General features: G+C 38.4%; 1 protein-coding gene across 2 annotated transcripts in view; it reads right to left on the bottom strand.

Moving 5' to 3' along the window:
• LOC103741439 (sperm-associated antigen 6) overlaps positions 1-19,966 on the bottom strand; it is a 71,027-nt gene that overhangs the window by 1,839 nt on the left and 49,222 nt on the right. The window contains exons 7-10 of one of the 2 annotated variants that reach the window (XM_008842200.3): positions 18,994-19,146; positions 17,844-18,035; positions 7,926-8,042; positions 4,103-4,248 (exon numbers count right to left, since the gene is read on the bottom strand). In XM_008842200.3, coding sequence (XP_008840422.1) covers positions 4,103-4,248; positions 7,926-8,042; positions 17,844-18,035; positions 18,994-19,146 — 608 coding nt within the window. The remainder of the gene's footprint in view (positions 1-4,102; positions 4,249-7,925; positions 8,043-17,843; positions 18,036-18,993; positions 19,147-19,966) is intronic. The other variant, XM_029567896.1, reaches the window with a different exon arrangement.

Genomic DNA, 19,966 nt, shown 5'->3' on the forward strand with positions numbered 1-19,966 from the left:
ATTCTTTGCTGTATAATGGAAAGATTTTGCATACACATAAAGCCATGTCAAATAAAATTTGTCAAGTATTCAAGTATATAATAAATAGATTTTTTTAAGTATAATTTAAAATTTTCAAAACGCTCAAAATGATTGAGACTGAAACTTTTTTTCTCTAAATAAAATCTGTTAGGGGCTTACTTTTCTCTTTGGTTGGCCTTATCTATACCTACTTTAAAACTCCCAAATTATATTACACTAATTTTCTGCAAAACAACTGTATTTCTCAATACACAGTCCTTATACACAGTCAGGTTTAAATAGAACATATACCCATACCTAAAGTGTCCTTAAAGTTTTCCAAGGGACTGGAGGGGTGGCTCAGTGGTTAAGAGCACTGGCTGCTTTTGCAGAGGACTGAGGTTCAGTTCCTAGCACCCACATGGTGGTTAAAAACCATCTGTAACTCCAGTTTGAGAAGACCCAACATCCTCCTCTGGCCTCTGTGGGCACTGCACACATGTGGTACACTTATATACACGTAAACAAAACAGTCATATACATTTTAAAATTTTTATTAAGCTTTTAAATTTTCATACAATATTTTCCACTCACATCCAGGCCCCCTCCCCCAACCATGCTCCCCCTCAACGAACCCAATGCACTCTGCCATACTTGCTAAGTCCTATTGTATTCAAATGTCCTTCAGTGTAAATGTGTCCACTGGAGTCTAGTCAGCCCATCCAGTGGTCATATGTAAGTCATACTTTCCTCATCCAGCAGCAACCAGTCTCAAATAGTTCTCAATCTAGTGCTGATCTGACACCTATTTCTCATTTCCCCGCACATAAAATTTTTTTAATTTTAATTTTTTAAGATACCTTTTAAAAAAGAATTTTTTTCCAAAAAGGCCTTCTGCCCTTGAAAAATGTTTTCCAACACTGGGTTTCTTCAAGTAATCTTGCACTGAAGGACTGAAAATTTATTTCTCTTTGGGTCTGAGTAAACATTTTAAAGCTGGTCTCTCTCCTAGGCCCCTTATAAATGTGTCAGACATAAGAGAGATACTTCTTATACAAAGGCAAGAAGTAGATTTCTCTTCATATTTTTTAATTATGATATTTAATATGGTAGCCACTGGCTACAGCGAGCTAATGAATGACAGACATGTAATTATTTTGCATGAGGAACTGAATTTTTATATTTAAGTTTTGAAACTAACAATAGAAAATATTAAGGTATGTTTAGAATAGCTCGTAAGTCTACTTTTCCAATCATAAATCTTATATAATCTAAATTCAGGTCAAATTTTCCAGTGTAATTTGCCATCTGAATTAAAATACACTGGAAATGATAAAATATCATAAAATAAAAAAATAATAATTTTATGTTGATTATGAGTTGAAATTTTAATGTTTGTGTATATGGGCTAACAAAAATTCATTAAAGTTGATTTATCCTGTTTCATTTTACTTGTTTAATGTGGCTACCAACAAATTTGAAATTACACATATGGCTCACATTATATTTCTCTGTTTGAAAATAAAGGCTCCACTAAATCAGTTAGGCTCTACCAGTACTTCTTAGGCTTGACCAGGTTCATCTGCAGATTATCTGCCATTGCCATACTTCTTTCCCCAAGAATCTTGGAGACCTCAGAGTTTCCAGGATTCCCAGAGAAGAAAATGTGCTGGGCACACACACTAACCCTCATCAGCAGAGCAAACACTGGGCAGTTCCAGTTTCCCCTAAGTTCATACAGACCATGTATGAATCTCAAAACACGTATGAATCTCAAAATATTGAGCCATAAATAAATATATCAAGTTGTCCACTAGCTAACAGAAAGTCCCTTTCTCACTAGTCTAACTGATGCTAAGGAATTCAAAAATATCTTCTCATTAGGAAGAATGAAGCTTTACCTCAGCAAATGAAGTCAATTCAAATGTCACCAGAATAATCTTATTCTAGTCTCTTTATATTTGTAAAACTGAAACTGAAAATTTGCTTGCTATGCATTTATCATCAAAACAAATAGTGAAAAATAAGGAACCAAGTAGTGCTGGATAGTTTCTCCAATATTAGAACGTTAAGTTTTATTTCCTACTAATAACCTCAAGAGAAAAAAATGAGGATGGGGGTGCCTGAAAACGGACAATAAGAAATTTTTGCTGAACTGAATTCTTACTAGTACAACTCCTTGGGCTTTTATTCTCATTTAATCCTAGTGCTATGAAATAGACAACTTTTTAAATTACAGAAACTGTGGCTTAAAGGTTAAATATTATCTCCACGGTCACATAGGAACTGAGATAGGAACCTAGGTCTCTTCGACACATAACCTGAGCTTTTAGCCATTACTGCTCATCAAAGAACCAAAATAAACACAAAAATTCATTTCCTGTGATTATCAACCATCACTATCCTAACCTACCTCCAAATGGCCTTTCAGAATATAAGCATGTTAGCTTTATCCTAGCCCATGTAGAAGTTGGGTTAATGTAATATTGCTCTATTGCTTCTTGGCCTTTTGGCTAATATTGTATGTATTGCATTGTTATATTACTAAGAATGTGCTGAATGGTGGGCTGTGTGTGTCTATGCCTCCTTCTCATATTAGATGTTTCCCAAAAGCCACATCTCTCCCCAGTGTGAGCAGAGATCCAAAAGACAAGGAGTTCAAAATATATTGTTTGGCTGGGGAGGCCACACTTAAAGCTTGGGTCCTTCTAAAACCTAGTCCAGATATCTTTCCTCTTATGACACCTACCAGTATTAGAAACGTTGAAAAATCACTTATTTCTCAGTAGGTCAATGTATAAAAATGCATTCGGTGATTAGTCATGTCTAATTTCTATTGCATTAATAGTCAATGGAATTAAAAAGAAAGTCTAACTTTCATAATCACTGCCTCAAAGTGGCAGCATATGGTGAAGTCTTATGGAATGCTACTGTACCATGAAATTACCACAGTTTGGTAGCCTAACAAGATCTGCATAATGACTAAACCAGTTGACATGTCCAAGTGGATGGGGGGGAATGTCACCGGGTCCCACCTCAAGATGAAGAACTACAGGCAATCAATGGATGCTGGGGGAGGGAAATTCTAATCCCAAATGGACATCCCTAAACACAGACACACATGAGCACCACTAAATGGTATGTATATGTGCATTTATAAACATATGTATGAATATGTAACAATGATAAAGAAGAGGACAGGAAATTGAGAGATAGAATGGGGCATACCAGAGGAGCTGGCAGGGGACTTGGAGGGATAGAAATAATGCAAATACAATGCTCACATATAAAATTCTCAAAAATAAAAAATTTTAAATTCAAACAAAAAAAGGTAAGTAAAGCTACACATGAAAAAAAAAAGTTTCTGCACAGCAAAGGATACTATTCACCTAGCACGCAGCCCACAGAATGGGAGAAAATCTTTACCAGTTATGCACCAGACCAGGGGCTAATATCCAGAATTTACAAAGAACTGCAGAAATTAAATACCGAGGTAATAAAATTGCAATCAACAACTGGATCAAAATGAATAGACAGTTTTCCAAAACAGAAATACAAATGGCCAATAGCTATTTTTAAAAATGTTTAACATCCCCAGTCATCAGAGAAATGAAAATTAAAGCTACTTTCAGATACCACTTCACCCCAATGACTATCAGAAATCTGACAATAAATGTTGGAGAGGATCTGGAGAAATGGAAAACCTTATTTTTTATATTTACATAGTAACTTTATTTTTGTTACCCAATATCCCTTTTCTGATGATAATACCTCCATAATATAACATATGAAATATATGAACTTATATGAAACACATATGAACTTATGAAATAAAATGTGCAGTGACATATTTAGGGCTTAAGTTAACTTGAATTCTGTATTTGGGTATTTAGTAAAGAACATATTAAGTATATATATTAAAACAGAGATGTCTTAATGGTATTCCAGATTTATTTGAAAATGTGGAAGAGGTCATAAAGAAGATGCACACTGGCCTGATGTAACATTTCAAAGCCCAGGTTTAGACACAGTCAATACAAAAGCTCAATTTGAAAAATGAAAACATAGTAATATTGAACTTTTCAAAGTCCATTTTCCCCACCTTACAATTTCCTCTGGGTAACAGTTGTTAATACTGTTGATGTATTCTTGAAGGAGAGAACCAGGTTCTGCTTTTATCTCTTGGACCTTTTTAAGTCCACCACTCGTCACAAAAAGACGCCGAGCTTTGCTGTCATGTGGCAGCACCTTGGAAAGGAAAGTGGGTAAAGATGTTATTTTCTTTCTTAAGTTAGATTATTGCTACTGGAGAACAATAATGTATCTGAAATAATGTAGAAGGGAATGAATGTATCCTCAATGTGCCTATAACATAAGGCGGCAAACTTGTTAATGCTTGGAAGTAAAATGCACTCTTTTTCAAAGTGTATTCACTTTTTAGATTGTGGAACTGGCTAAGAAGATGAACATGAGCAAGTTAATGGATATCCACTCAAACGTAAACATGAGACCCATTTGAAGTCTTTCCAATATCTACAAAATAAAAGCAAGCCCCTTAACAAGGCAGAAAAGGTCCTTCCCACTCACCTCCTAAAAGCTCCAGCTTCCTTCCCCATCAGTTTCCATCCTAAACTTTCAGTAACATCAGAGCACGCTGTGACATTTGCTTACCTTTGCCCTTGCTGTTTCTTCTGCATAGAAGGCCTTTCCACATTACAGAAACCTCTCCATTTGCCTAGTTCATTGTTGCTCATTGTTTAAAACTCGGCTTTTTAAACAAGTCTTTAGGAAAAGACTAGCCAGGTGTAGCAGCACAGACCCATAACCCCAACAGGCCAAAGCCAGGGGATCATGATGTAGGAGGCCAGCCAAGGATACACACTGGCACCCTATTTCAAAACAGCAAGGTCTAGAAGAAAGAGTTCAGTGGTAGAGTGCTTGGTAACATGTGAAAGTCCTAGGTTTGGTCTAATAAAGAGAAAGAAAGACAGAGAGAAGCCTCTAAGGAAACATAAAATATGCCTGCAGCAAATAATCTCAGAGACAAATTTGTAAGAGTATATAATATGAGATACCATTTTGACCTTGTGTCTAACTTCCACACATCCTGCAGATTCTTTTATTTACTTATTTTGAACTCTTAACATGGGTTAGTGTTCTTTTTCACAGCCAGTTCAATAAAACCAGAATGTCTTTCTCATTAGCCTGAATGATTGAACTATGAGATGAGACTTTCAGAAATAATTTTCCAGAGCTGATAACTGTGGATGATCTACTCATCCCTTACTCCTCCTCCTCAGATGACCAGTCACTTCTAACTTAGCACTCAAATTACACAAAGGTGAAAAATGGATCAACTTTCCTTATGCAGTAATTTAGTCTTTTATCTGCATGATGTGGTTAGTTGGTTTGTCATATAACTAAGAGAAAAGGAAAGTGTCATTATTTTCTTGAAAAGAGGAAGACAGACCACAGATGTCTTGCTATATAGAGAGAACTTTATCCAGAGGTAGCTTCATCCACAGAAAATCTGTTTTCCAGTAGCGGTGGTTCTTGGGGGTTAGCTGAACTTCGAGAGCAGAGAATCCAGAGAACTGAAAGCTATTGATAGCCTGTCTTTCAGATGAGTGCCTTGCACGAGGCTGACTTAACCACAAAGTCTTCTTAAAAACTTAGAATGATGGAGGCATGGATGGGGGGAGGGATCTAAATGTGAGTGGGAAATGTTATATGAAATTTTAAAAGCTCAATTAAAAATATGGTTAAAAAAAACTTAGAATGATGGTACATACCTGCAACATCAGCATTTATGAGGCTGAGGCAAGAAGATCATGAGTTCTCAGCCGTTGTTCATTAATGCCTCATTTATGTGGTACTATAATGGACTATTTAAATGAATTTGTCCTCTACATTCATTAAACAAAATTTTTAATTAGCCTTAACCACTTGAATTATTTCTTGAAAACAATTTTTATTTGCTTTTGTTTTCATGTTTTAGTTATTTAATATGTGTCTTGGACTGAATTAAACTTTTATATACACTATCTCATTCAATATTTACTTATTTTGGGTCCTTTTGAGACAAGGTCTCCCTGTAGCCTCAGCTGACCTGGAACTCGCTATGTAGACCAGGCTGGCCTCAAATTCACAGAGATCCGCCGGCCTTGGCCTCCCAAGTGCTGGGATTAACGGTGTGGGCTACCACACCAGGCCTCATTCAATATTTACTTATTTTGGGTCCTTTTGAGACAAGGTCTCCCTGTAGCCTCAGCTGACCTGGAACTCGCTATGTAGACCAGGCTGGCCTCAAATTCACAGAGATCCGCCGGCCTTGGCCTCCCAAGTGCTGGGATTAAAGGTGTGGGCTACCACACCAGGCCTCATTCAATATTTATAATGATCCTATGAAATAAGTATTCATATGATTCCCATCTAACCAAACTAAGGCTTAGAGAGGTCAAGACTTTGCCAAAGAATTAGAACTATAGGTGGGGCTACAGCTCAGTGGTGGAGCATTTGCCTAGCATATGTGAGGCCCTGGATACCATGTCCAGCACCAAAAAGAGAGAGAAAAGGAGGAGGCGGGAAAGAGGAAGAGGAGGAAGAGAAGGAGAAGGAAGAGGAGAAAAAGGGGAGGAGGAACTACTTCTGATCCTACACCCCAAACCATTGTGGCTTGTGTCTTCTACAGAGAAAACAAATTCACCATCCGTGACTGTGTTGCCGTCAGTTTTGTCATGGTTTTAGCTTCAGTGTCAACTTGACAACCTAGAGTCATCTGGAAAGGGGGAACCTCAACTAAATAATTTCTCAGATCAGATTGGAATGTGGTCATGTCTGTGAGGCATTTTCTTAATTGCTAATTGATGTAGGAGGGATGGGTGGTGCCATCCCTGGGCAGGTGGGCCCAGGCTATATAGGAAAGGTAACAAGCATACCAGGAGAAGTAAGTCAGTAAGCAGCATTCCTCCATGGTCTCTGCTTCAGTTCCTGCCTCCAGGTTTCTGCCTTGAGCTCCTGCCCTGGCTTCCCCCGATGATGGATTAACTATAACCTGTAAGATGAAATAAACTCCCTCCTCCCCAAGTTGCTTTTTGTCATGGGCTTATCACAGCAACAGGAAAGCAAGCTAAGACAACTCTTTCAGCTGCACCACTTCTCGTCAGCTTCAACTTTCTACCTTACTGTCATCTACTGGCACTGAATCTGCAGTGAACTAAGAAATATGACAGCTAAATTTGTTGCAAATGAACATGCCCCAAACAATTGGGAGCTTCTCCAGTAAAGTGCATAGTTTCTGAAAAATATTCCAATGGCTCAAAGACCATTTTCTTTTTCTTTATAAAGATCTTTGCTGTTCCCCTAGATGAGAGGCTAAAAGACACTGGAAAAGATTACTGAAGGGTACTTATCGTAAATTATCTGTATTAGGAAGGCATTTGCTGTTCTAAATTTGTATTTTATTACTATTGTGTTCTGTGTGTATGACATATGTGAATGCAGTCATCTGTGGACCATGACACATATGTGGAAGTCAAAGGACAACTTTTCAGGAGTTGATTCTCTCCTTTTATCCTAGGTGCCAATGCTCTAATTCAGACCATTAGGCTCGCATGGCAAGTGCTTTTACCCACTGAGCCATCTCCCTGCCCCAATTGTGAGGCTTTTATGTATGAACATACTATTTACTTCCTGAGGAAAAAAATGTAAGTACAGAAGTTATGAAGAAAGTGTGGGGGAAAATAAGTGTTTTATTTATCTGTGGGTTTTATTAAACTGTGTATCTGTCAATACAGATTGGTAAGAGTTAAGAGTTAAATAGCGAAGCCCACAAACTCCCATCTTACAAAAGAAAAGAGATAAAAATCAAGTCAATGCATCACTTTCATCTTCTTCCCCTTCTCGCAGGCTATGAGAATTCTTACCTTACTGAACTGACCGATGACGTGTTTCAGAATATTGGGAGGTGCATCATACAGAAAGGGCTCCAGGGCTGGCAAGTAGGTGCATTTTTGAAGGATGTTCTTTATGGCTTTTTTACTCTGTTAGAATACAAAGCAAAATGCATACAAAAGTTTGACAATTCATCTCTTAGATTCCTGGATTTGAACATGAAGTCAGTTTCCTGATCTAACTTGCAGTTGTTTCATTTTTAAAATACAGTTGTTGGAAAACCTTTTTTTTTTTTTTTTTTTTTTGTTTAAAAAAGAAACATGCATTGCTTTTGTAATCAATCTATGGGGTGTTTTTTCAAAGAGCGAAAGGGTCAAATTCTTAGATTTCAGATTCAGGAGGCTCTTTCTGGGGGTCACCTGTCCCTGTGAGAACCAAGTTCACAAGGTAGACTGGTGGGGCACAAGCCTGAGCTCATGTGCCAGCAGGATCAGCTCAGCAATACATAAAACCCACACTACAGCACACGACAAAGGAAAGAACCCAATTCACAGACACCCCATTCTCCAGCACTCCAATTATGAACTGGCTCTACAGAGTCTCCAAGTTACTATCAAGGTCAGAGACAGGCTGGCCTTGAACTCACAGGGATCTACCTGCCTCTGCCTCCCAAGTGCTGGGATTAAAGGCATGTACCACCACGCTCAGCTTGGAAAAACTATTTTTGACTGATTTTTTTTCATAGAATATCCTGCCAGGTGACTTCATGTTAAATCTTAAAATATATAAAGAATTGTTAAACTTTTAAAATATCTATGAGGAAATTAAAATCATGAAACATAAAGTTATAGGCTGTAAATTAGCATGTATTATGTTATTATATAGACCATGTACAACTTAGTATAAAATTTGTAGAGATGAAGCAGGTGACTAAAATATGCTATTTCTTCTAATCAACCGCTATGAGGATGATATGGTACCATTTTCAGATATATCTGTAATCAGAAGCACCTACTGTGTGCGTTTTTCAATGAGTAGGACTGCTCATGAACAGAAATTTCCTCCTTCTCAAGTAGAAGCAAAACACAATCTATTCATCTGTCAAAGCTCCACTCAATACCAGGGAGTGTGTCACCCACAAGCAAAAGGACAGGCACCATGTGGACCTTCCCCACCTTCCCCCACATCCTCCCTTCTTTCCAGGTGACAGTGTGTACTGCTGCCCCTTAGAAACGTAACCGAAGGCCACAGCCAGTTCTGAGGCTGATGGGTATTTTTCTTTGTATGTCTCTAGTTGTTGTGGGAACTGCACATCTCATTATGTGGTAGTATGCACTTGTGCATCCTGGGAGACTGTTCAGCTCACATTTTCTTTTCCTGAGGCTTTGGCCAACTTGATCTTCTGTGTTACTGAATGCTTGGCAATGCTCTTGAGATGAAGGACCATTTTGATTTTCATACTGTGAGTTTTGCAAGTGGGTTCAGCAAAACTTTGATCATATTCATGATATTATTAAAAGACTTCTTGAATTCTAAGTTTTTTTAGGCACCCAGACTAAGTAGCCTTATATAACATCTTATCTCCTGACACATTTGACCTCAAATGTGACTTCATAGATTAAATAAGGTGTGAGTGTATGCTATGTTTTTGTGTGTGCTGTGTATTGGTCTATGGTATGTGTCAATGTGTGTGTGGTGTATGTATGCATGGTGTGTGTGGGTGTGTGTAGGTATGTGTGTATGATGTATTTGTGTGGGTGTGTGTGGGTGTGTGTAGCTATGTGTGTATGATGTATTTGTATAGTATGTATGTTTATGGTATGTGGGATGTGTGTATGAGTGTGTCTGTGTGTGTAGATGTGTGTGTGTGTGTCTGCACAAACATGTGGAGGCCAGAAATTGATGTCAGGTGTCTTCTGTCACTCTCACCTAACTCTTCTAATTGTACATTTTTTTTTGCAATTTCACATATGGGCAACTTGCATACTGACCACTCTCAACCTCCTACCTCTCTACCACCCTGTCCACCCTCCCCACTTCCCATAAACCTCTCTCACACATTCATGTCTATCCATTTTTTACGTGTGTGATCCACTGAGATTAACCAGGGCCATCTGTGTGAGCTTGGGTTCGGAGCTATCTCTTAGAGCCTGGTGGGTCAGTAGAGGGAACACAACTAAGGATAGCAATTCCCTATCCCCCAGGATCTATTGATAGCCAATACTTCAGATGTAAAGGGCAGTGCCTCAAGCCCTTACCTTCTTTGACTGATTATCCATAAGGCTGGACTCATGTGAGCCCAGTGCAGGTAATAACAGTCGATGAGTAGTTGTATGAGTCTAGGGAATTTAATAGGGTCTCTTGATGAACCTGGAGCTCACCAATTGGTGAGACTGGCTGGCCAACAAACCCCTGGAATCTTCCTGTTTCTGCCTTCCACCACTAGGATTATAGGTGACTTACATTGGGTGCTAGGGATCTGAATTCATGTCTTCATGCTTGTGCAGTAAGGACTCTACCCACTGACCCATTGCCCCACCACCATATATCTAATTCTGAACTTAAGGTGTTTAATAATTTTATAAAGATATAATTTTATCATAAATCCACTTATATTAACTGCACAATTCAATGATTTTCAGTAAATTTAGAAAATTCTATAAATGTGTATTTTCTGGGGACTGGAGAGGTGGCTCAGCAGTTAAAAGCACTGACTGCTCTTGCAAAAGACCCAGGTTTGGTTCCCAGCACCAACATGGTAGCTAACAGCCATCCATAACTCCAACTCCAAGGGATCTGATGCCCCCTTATGGCCTCGGTGGGCACTGCACAACATGAACACACTGTTCCAGTTTATTGCTACTATAAATAATGCTGTTATGAAAATTGGTACAAAGTCTAGGTGGAGACAAATGTTTTAATTTCTCTGGATACCTAGGACTGGAGTTGTTGGGAAATAATGCTAAATTTATGTTTAATACATTGAGAAACTGCCAGGCTAGTTTTCAAAATGACTGTAGCACTTATATTTCTCATCAGCAATGTAAGAGCATTCAAAGTTCTCCATATAGTGGTGAACATTTGTTGTCTGTCTTATTGTTAGATTCTCACGAACGTTAAATAATAATAACTCATTACATTTTTGCATAGCATTTCCCTAGTGACCAATGATATTGAACATCATTTCACGTGCTAATTGTATATTCTTATATCCACTTCGGCTAAATGTCTAGTCAATTTTCATGCATTGTTCAATTTATTTAAAATTTTATTTATTTATTTTTATCTTGTATGTATGAGTGTTTTGCCTGCATATAAGGCCGAAGAAGGCGTCAGATCCCCTGGAACTGGAGTTTCACACAGTTGTTAGCTAACATGTGGATGCTGGGAACTGAACCCCCTGGTCCTGCAAGAGCAGCCAGTGCTCTTCCACCCCCCAAAGGGGAAAAGAAATGGTTTATTCTTGAGCCAAATATGAGTGATCATGGAGCAGCAGCCAGTGCTCTTAACCATGGAGCTGTCTCTCCAGCCCTGATTGGGTAGACCTTTAAGCACTTCTTTTATATTTTGAATATGTCATTCCTTGAATATATAATTTATAACTTTTATCCATGTATGTATGACTTGCCTTATTTTCTTTTGTTCTTTTTTTGGTCTTTTTGAGACAGGGTCTCCCTGTAGCCCCAGCTGTCCTGCAACTCACTATGTAGACCAGGCTGACCTTCAGTTCACATAGATCCGCCTACTTGGGCCTCCTACGTGCTGGGATTAAAGGCATGTGCCACCACACCCAGCTGCCTTATTTTCTTAAAGTGTTTTTTTTTTAATAATAAAAGGTTTCATTGTGATGAGACCTAATTATCAGTTTTTCTCTTTCCCCACTTATGCTTCTTATGCTTTAGGTCTCTTATTTAAGAAATAATTCCCGTATCTGATAAATATTTACTAGTTTTTTTAAGAGTTTAATCTTCATTCTTACATTTAGATCTAGGAGCCATTTGAGTTAATTTTGGTGTTTGTGGTATAAGACAATCTAGTCTACAGTGTGCACTGCAGTCTCCAAACAGAACACAGTGAGCTCTGTATGGGGCAATATCAGCTCACACAGAGCAATATGAACTCTATCCAGGGCAATATGAATTCACCCCAGCAATATGAGATCTCTACAGGTTCTTAAAGCCTCTGTTAAGGCCACTGTAATCTTTTTAAATTTCTTGACTTCTTCACTTTGGTTTTAATGGGTATGGGTCTCTCGTGATTTTCCAACAGAGGACAGCAGAATGCACTATTTCCCAAAAATATTTAAGCAAAGAACCCCAATCCCAGGTATGTCTGCTGTTGTCTCTTAGGGTGTCCATTCTCTGGAAATCACATACAGGAAATCTCCATATAAATCAGCAACAGAAAGACAATGGGCTTATTCTCTATTGTATCAAAAGGCATAAGCTGGTGGCAGTTATAAGGAGAGAAATATTTAGAACTGTATGACAGGAATTTTATTAATTCTTCTGTGTGAGGACATTAAACAGAAATTCTTCAAAAGAAAGTTCTGAGACCCTGCAGAAGTTAGTTGATCAATGATCACATATTTCCTTTTTATTTTATTTTAGTATGAAAAGTAGCAGGTTTACTAACAGTATTTTCATACAGAGTACTTAACTGTCCCCCTTTCTTCTCCCCATCTCTTGCCCTCCATCCCCATTTAAAGCCCACCCCCAGTGCTCATATCAGTGAGTTCTATCCCCTCTGTACTTCTGTCCATGATAACCTCTTTTATTTCTTAACATGGGTGCCTTTCTAGTTTCCTAGCATGCACACCCCTATCAAAAAATATAGAAAAATTAGAAGCTAAGATCCAAAAATGAGAGAGAGTACACAGTGTTCATCTTTCTGGCTTGGATTACCTCCCTTAAAATATTTTCCAGTTTGACACATTTTCCTGAAAATTACATTTTGTGTATGCATAAAATATACACCACATTTTCGTTATCCACTCAGCTACTGATAGACATCTAGGTTGATTCTGTTTTTGCTATTATGAATACAGCAACACTAAACATGGGTGAGCAAGTATCTCTGAGAGGATATAAAGTTCTTTGGGGTATCTAGGAGTGATATAGCTGGGTCATTTGGTAGTTCTACTTTTAGGGGTGTGTATGTGTGTGTGTGTGTGTGTGTTGTGTATATGTTTCTGTATATGTTCACATGTACAGAGGGTACATGTACATGTGTGCATGTCTGTAGAGGCCGGAGGTTGATATCAGTGTCTTTATTGCTCTCCACCTTAATTTTCTGAGACAGCATCTCCCACCACTCACAGATTCAGCAAAACAAGCTGGCCAGCAAGTTCCATTTGCTTTGGCCTCCTCTCCAGTACTGGGTTGCAGGTACATGCTGCTATAGCTAGCTTTTATGTGGGTGCTGGGGATCCAAACTCAGGTCCGCACACTTGTGCAGCAATCACTGTACCAGTTAAGCCACCTCCCCAGTCCTTATTTTGTTATTTCTGTGAAGAACACTGTGGTGGTTATTATTAACTGTCAACTTGACAGAGTCTAGAACCACCTATGAGGCAAACCTCTGGACACCCCTATGAGGATTAACTAGATTAAGGTTAGGTCTGAGAATGTCTGTAAGGGATTTTCTTAGTTACATTAATTATGATGTGGGAAGAACCATCTTAATTGTGCATGTGTAGGGATCCTGGACTGCATTTTTATGCAGTGAGCCGAGCACTACCAAGCACATATTCGTCTCTCACTGTTCCCTGGCTGTACATTCGATGTGACCATCTGTTTCATTCTCCCATTCTCTTGACTTCCCTGACATGATGAACTGTACCTTAAACTGTTAGCTAAAATAAGTCCTCCTCCCTTAAGTTGCCTTTGACCAAATATTTTATAACAGCAACAAGAAAAGTAACTAATGCCTAAAGAACAAAAGGCATTGATGTCTTTATGGGAATTGCATTGAATTTGTGGATTTCTTTTGGTAAGATTGCCATTTTTCATAATATTGATTCTTCAAATCCATGAACAAAGAGAGGTCTTTCTACCTTCTAGTGTCTTCAGTTTCTATCTAGAATATTTTTAAATTTTTGTCATAGAGTTCTTTCACTTCCTTAGGTTTATTCCAAGGTATTTTGTGGCTATTGTAAATGGGATTGTTTCTCTGATTTCTACCACAGAGATTGTTATTCTTAGATAGTAAAGCTGTTGTTTATGTTAATTTTGTATCCTGCCACTCTATTTAAAGTACTTATCAGTTCCACGAGTTTTCTGGTAGACTCTTCAGAGTCTTTTCTGTACAGAATCATACCATCTAGAAACAGAGATCTTTTGACTTCTTCCCTCTCTATATGAATCCCTTTTGTTTTCTTCTATTTTATTATTCTAGCTAGAACTTCCAGAACAAAATTTAATAAGAATGTAGAAAGTAGATGCCCTTTTCTTGTTCTTGATTTATTGGAATTTTCGGTTCTTCTCCAGTCTATATAATGTTGACTATAGGTGTGTCATATATAGCCTTTATTATGGTGAAATGTTTCTCCTAGCTCCAATTTCTTCATAACTTTTATCATGAAAGGAGGTTGGACTTTGTCTAAAGTGTTTCTGCACCTATCAAAAGGATTGTGTGACCTCTGTCCTTGAGCCCATTTATGTAATATATTACATTTATTGATTTGCTTTTGTTGAACAAACATGTTTCTCTGAAATAAATCCACTTAATCATGATTAATGATCTTTTGATGTGTTCTTGAATTCAGTTTTCAAGCATTTTGTTAAGAATTTTGCATCTATGTCCATCAGTGAGACTGATCAATAATTGTAGATTTTGGAGTATGTCTTTATCTAGTTTTGGTTTCAGATAATGCTGACTTCATAAAAAAAGAGTTTGGTAGTGTTCCTTCCTTGTTTCTTTTACTGAACAGTTTGAGAACTAATGGGGCTGGTTCTTGAAAGTCTAGTGGAATTCACCAGTGATTCTATCTTGGCCTAGACATTTTTTGTTTTTGTTTTTGATGGGTTCTTTGTTTGTTTGCTTGCTTGTTTGTTTAAGACAGAGTCTCTCTTGTAGCCTCTGCTGGTCTGGAACTCACTATGTAGACCAGGCTGGCCTCAATCTCACAGAGATCTGCCTGCCTCTGCCTCCCAAGTGCTGGATTTAAAGGCATGCAGCCACCATACCTGACCAGTCTAGACATTCTTAGTCTGAAAATTTTCGTTATTGTTGCTTGTTATAGATCTGTTTAAATTGTTTATCACATCTTGGTTTAATTTTTGGTAGATCACATGCATCTAGAAATTCATTCATTTCTTTTATACTTTCGCATTTAACCAAGAATATGTTTTTTTAATCTTGCTTATCTTTTTTAAAGAAACAACTGTTGGCTAGACATGGTGGCACATGCCTTTAATCCCAGCATTCAGGAGATAGTCAACACGGATTTCTGTGAGTTCGAGTCCAGTCAAGGATACAGAGTGAGACCCTTCTCAAAACCAACCAAACAAAAAACTCTTAGTGGAACAGATTTTTTTAAAACATGTCCTTATGATTTTCTGAATTCCATTGGTATCTATTGTAATATCTCCCTTTTCATTTCTAAATTTATTAATTTGGTGCTTCTCCATTTCTTTTGGTTAGATTGGCTAAGAGTTTGTCAATCTTGTTTATCTTTTCAAAGAATCAGTCCCCTGAACTAAGTAAGGGACCCCAGCTACCCTGTTTAGGCTCATCTGTGCCTCCTTGGAACTTCCTGCAGCAGAGGAAAACCACATCTCAACCCTACTGTCCCAGTTTGCTTTTCTGTTGCTATGATAAACACCATGACCAAAAGCAACTTGGGGAAGAAAGGGTTTATTTCACCTTACACCTACTGTGCATCATCAAGGGACACCAAGGCAGGAACTCCAGGCAGGAGCTTGAGGCAGAAACCATGGAGGAACACTGCTTACAGGCTTGCTTCCTCATGGCTTGCTCAGCTACCCTTCTAACACAACCCAGGCCTACCTGCCCAAGGGATGGTGCCACCCACACTGAACTGGCCCTCTTACATCAAATAATAATCAAGAAAATGCCTGATAGATATGCCCCCAAGCCAATCTAATGAAGAAATTTCCTCAATTGAGATTCCCTCCTCTCAGATATGTCTAGGTCTGTGTCAAGTTGACACTAACTATGACATCTACTAAGATTTACTCATCTCCTGAACATTGTAAAGGTCAGCACTGGAGGGGGGAAAAAGGCAATCTGAATAAAAGAAATGAAGGAAGGGAGGGAAGGAGGAAGGGAGGGAGGGAGGAAAAAACTAAAACAACAACCACTCCAAGTGTGCAAGTCCAAGAGCAGAAACAAGAACAATGCAAAAAACAAGACAACAGAGCTCATACTTTGATCACTAATCCTAGAATAATGGCCCCTAATGAAACATGGAAGAACTCTCAAAGAATTTATTTTATTTTATTATTTTTATTTTATGTGTATGCGTGTATTGCCTGCATGTAGGTAAATGCACCCATGGAAGAGGCTGTCAGATCCCCTGGAACTGGAGTTACGAACAGTTGTTAGCTGCCATGTGGGTGCTGAGATTCGAATCTGGGTCTTCTGCAAGAACAACCAGTGTTCTTAACCACTGAGCCATCTCTCCAGCCCCAAAGAATTTATTTTTATTGCATGTGTATGCATGTATTGCCTGCATGTATGCAAGTGCACCCGTGTTGTGCAATGTCCAGGGAAGACAGAGAGGCCATCCCTGAAACTGGAGTTATAGGCAGTCGTTAGCTGCCATGTGGGTGCTGGGATTCGAACCTGGGTCTTGTGCAAGAACAGCCAATGTTCTTAACTTCTTAACCATCTCTCCAGTCCTCCAGACAAAGAATTTTTAATGACTATAAGCATGTTCAGGCTCTACAGCGATGGATCAGCGGTTAAGAACACTGAATGCTCTTGGAGAGGACCCAGTTTTGAGCCCAGCACCCACATGGCAGCTAACAACTGTCTGTAACTCCAGCTCCAGGGACTCCAATGCCTTTTTCTGACCTCCACGGGAACTGCATGACATGGGTGCACTTACACACATGCAGATAATACATTCATACACATAAAATAAAAATAATAAAATATTTTTAAAACTAAGTATGCTCAGACAACTCAGAGAAGACACAAATATATTCCAAGAGAACAAAACCAAAAAACTGAATGAAATAAGGAAGTGAATACAAGATATGAAAACAGAATTCAACAAAGAGATGGAATTACTGCAGAAAAACCAAACTGAAATGATGGTAGAAATTAAAAACTCAATAAAGCACATAAAAAACACAATGGAAAGCCTCATCGCTAGAATGAAACCTAGAACACAGAGAATCAGGGCTATAAGGCAAGGTAGAGGAATTGGATCACTCAGTAAAGGTCAATAATAATTTTTTTAATACATGAACTAATATGAGAGACTTCTGGAATACCAAGAAAAGACCTAACTTTCAGACCATGTACATAGAACAAGAAGAATATCATACCAAAGGTGTAGTGGTCATGAATTAAGACTTTTTATCATGGATTCATAGATTTTCCTTCTCCTTCATTTATGACAGATAGCTCTTCTGAGTATAGCAGTCTGAATTAGAAGTTGTTGTCTTTCAGAACATAGAAAATGTCATTCTAACCCCTCATGGCTTTTAAAGTTTCTGTTGAAAAATCTGCTGTTATTCTGTCTTTATCCATGACTTGGTGTTTCTCTCTTGCCACTTTCAATGTAATTTTTTGTTCTATATACCTAGTGATTTGCTTATGACAACAGGCATTTCCTTCTCTGCTATAATTTCATTAAAACTGTTAGAATACAGTTTTTCACCCTCTTTTATGCCTACAATCATTAGATTTGGTCTTTTTCCACTGCCCTGAATTAGTTACAGCTAACAAATCTAAAACCTTTGAGATTAAACACTTACTTTCACCTGCAGATCCTCAGAGCTCTCTGCTGACATATACAAAGAAAGCAGAACTGGCAATGCGTTTGTGACAGCTACAGCCCGCGCGTGTTCTGGAGTGTGTCTCCCAATCTGTCCTAAGGCCCAAGCAGCAGCAGCCTTTATGTGATCTTCTGGCTCTTCTGACAAGCAGACTGACAATTGGGGTACACCCTGCAGTGGGGATCCAAAGAGCAAGAGTTATCAATCAAGAGTGAGTTCAAGAGTCTTCCCTGTCTCTCAGACATCAGAAAAAAGTCCACATATTTTATGAGCACTTGCTGTGGTCCCAGGCTGCACTACATGGTGGGTTCATACAAAATTGTAGATTGATATAAGGCAAAAATGCCTAGAGCAAAAAAAAAAAAAAATCCTGCTATCTGCTTTGTGTTCTGATCCCTTGTATCTGAAAAGGTAAATTGTTTATTAGTTTGATCTCCTTATTCAAGTGACAGGACTGCACAGACCTCTCAGAAGAGAGAAGGTGACTACTGGACAAGTTATTTCTACTGTTTTTAAAACATATTTTATTTCCTATTTTTATTTTATAGGTATGCGTGTATTGCCAGCATGCATGTAAGTGTACCCGTGTAGTGCAATGCCCGTGGAGGTCAGAAGAGAGTGTCAGATTTCCCTGGAACTGGGAAATTGTAGATGGTTGTTAGCCACCATGTGGTGTTGGGAATTGAATCCATGTCCTCAGCAAGAACAGCCAGTGCTCTTAACCATTGAGCCATCTCTCCAGCCCCTATTTCTATGGTATTTAATCACAGTGTGCTTTGCATGTTGGCAAAGATATACAATTCATCCTTCAAGAGATACATATTCCTAAGAGTTATATTACAGATAACAGATACTTAAAAGAGGTAATGACTGTCCATATTAGGCACTGAGTAAAACTACATTTTCTGTAACCTAAACATTTCTTCAAGGATCACTCTGGAAAACATACTAGCAAGCACTGAAATAAGCAGTAAAACAACTGAAAAAAAAAAAAAAAAACCACTGTTGGGGTTTTTTTTTGTTTTTGCTCTGACCAGTTGTATTTTCTCTTCTGATGGAGAATATCAACCATGGTTCTATCTTAGAATACCCTACTGCAATCACTAGGAAAAATAAAACAAGCACGCACCTTGGAAATGATCACTGCCATGGCCAGGTTCTCAGAATGAGCACCCACGTAACCCAGCATCATGATGCCAGGCAACCGTATGTTCCCTTTGCAGGACCCAATACAATCAATCACTGCAGCCACACCTCCTGTGTTAACAATCAGCTGTGAAAGCTGAGAGAGAGAGAAAAAAGGAGGCCAGAAGACTAGTTTTAAATGTGCCTTCAACGTACTTTAGTTAGGACTTAAAAGCAACTGGTAAAATTGAAATACTATTTAGAGAAATTATTGTATTAAGGAAAAATTCAGGTATAATAATCTTGGGTTTCAAATGTACAGATATACTCATCGCAAGAAACTTTATTCTGTGGTTCATTTTTTTCTGCATCAATGGCACAAGTTTTATCCCTAGTTATAATGGATGTCAAAATTCCTCAGCTAAAAGCTAAGTTTAGGGCTAATTCATGCCTAGTAAATATTGAAATGCCCAATCACAGAATCTAAGCATAAAGATCAATCACTGAAAGTTCAAAAACAATGTCAGCCTTCAAACAGTCTAACCTAATTGCCTCCTTTTACAAGCAACGATTACTGGCTGGAGATACCTCAATTTTGGAAAATCTCATTCAAATGAGATTAGGTGAAATAAAGCATGAGAGCTTTGATGTGGAATGGAATGAGAACTCATTAGGCAAAATATGCACAGAAAAAGGATGCAACTTCAGATAACTCCAACACGGGCTTGCTTTGTATCCATCTCTTATACCTTCAGCAGGATATCATATGTAAAAACAGCTATTGGCGTACTGGCACTATGCCAGTCATGGTCCCCATCAACCTAGAGATGCAATATATTATTTTCATGGCTCCCAGCTGGCCTAAAATGATTGAGATGGCAGATCTCCACAGTCCCTACAACCTAGAAATGGAAAGCTAAATGCGATTAGAACTTGGATTTCAAACTCAAACTACGTTAATACAATTCAGTTGTTCT

The sequence above is a fragment of the Nannospalax galili genome, unplaced genomic scaffold (assembly GCF_000622305.1).
Source record: "Nannospalax galili isolate Female #2095 unplaced genomic scaffold, S.galili_v1.0 scaffold321, whole genome shotgun sequence".
Classification (NCBI taxonomy): domain Eukaryota; kingdom Metazoa; phylum Chordata; class Mammalia; order Rodentia; family Spalacidae; genus Nannospalax; species Nannospalax galili.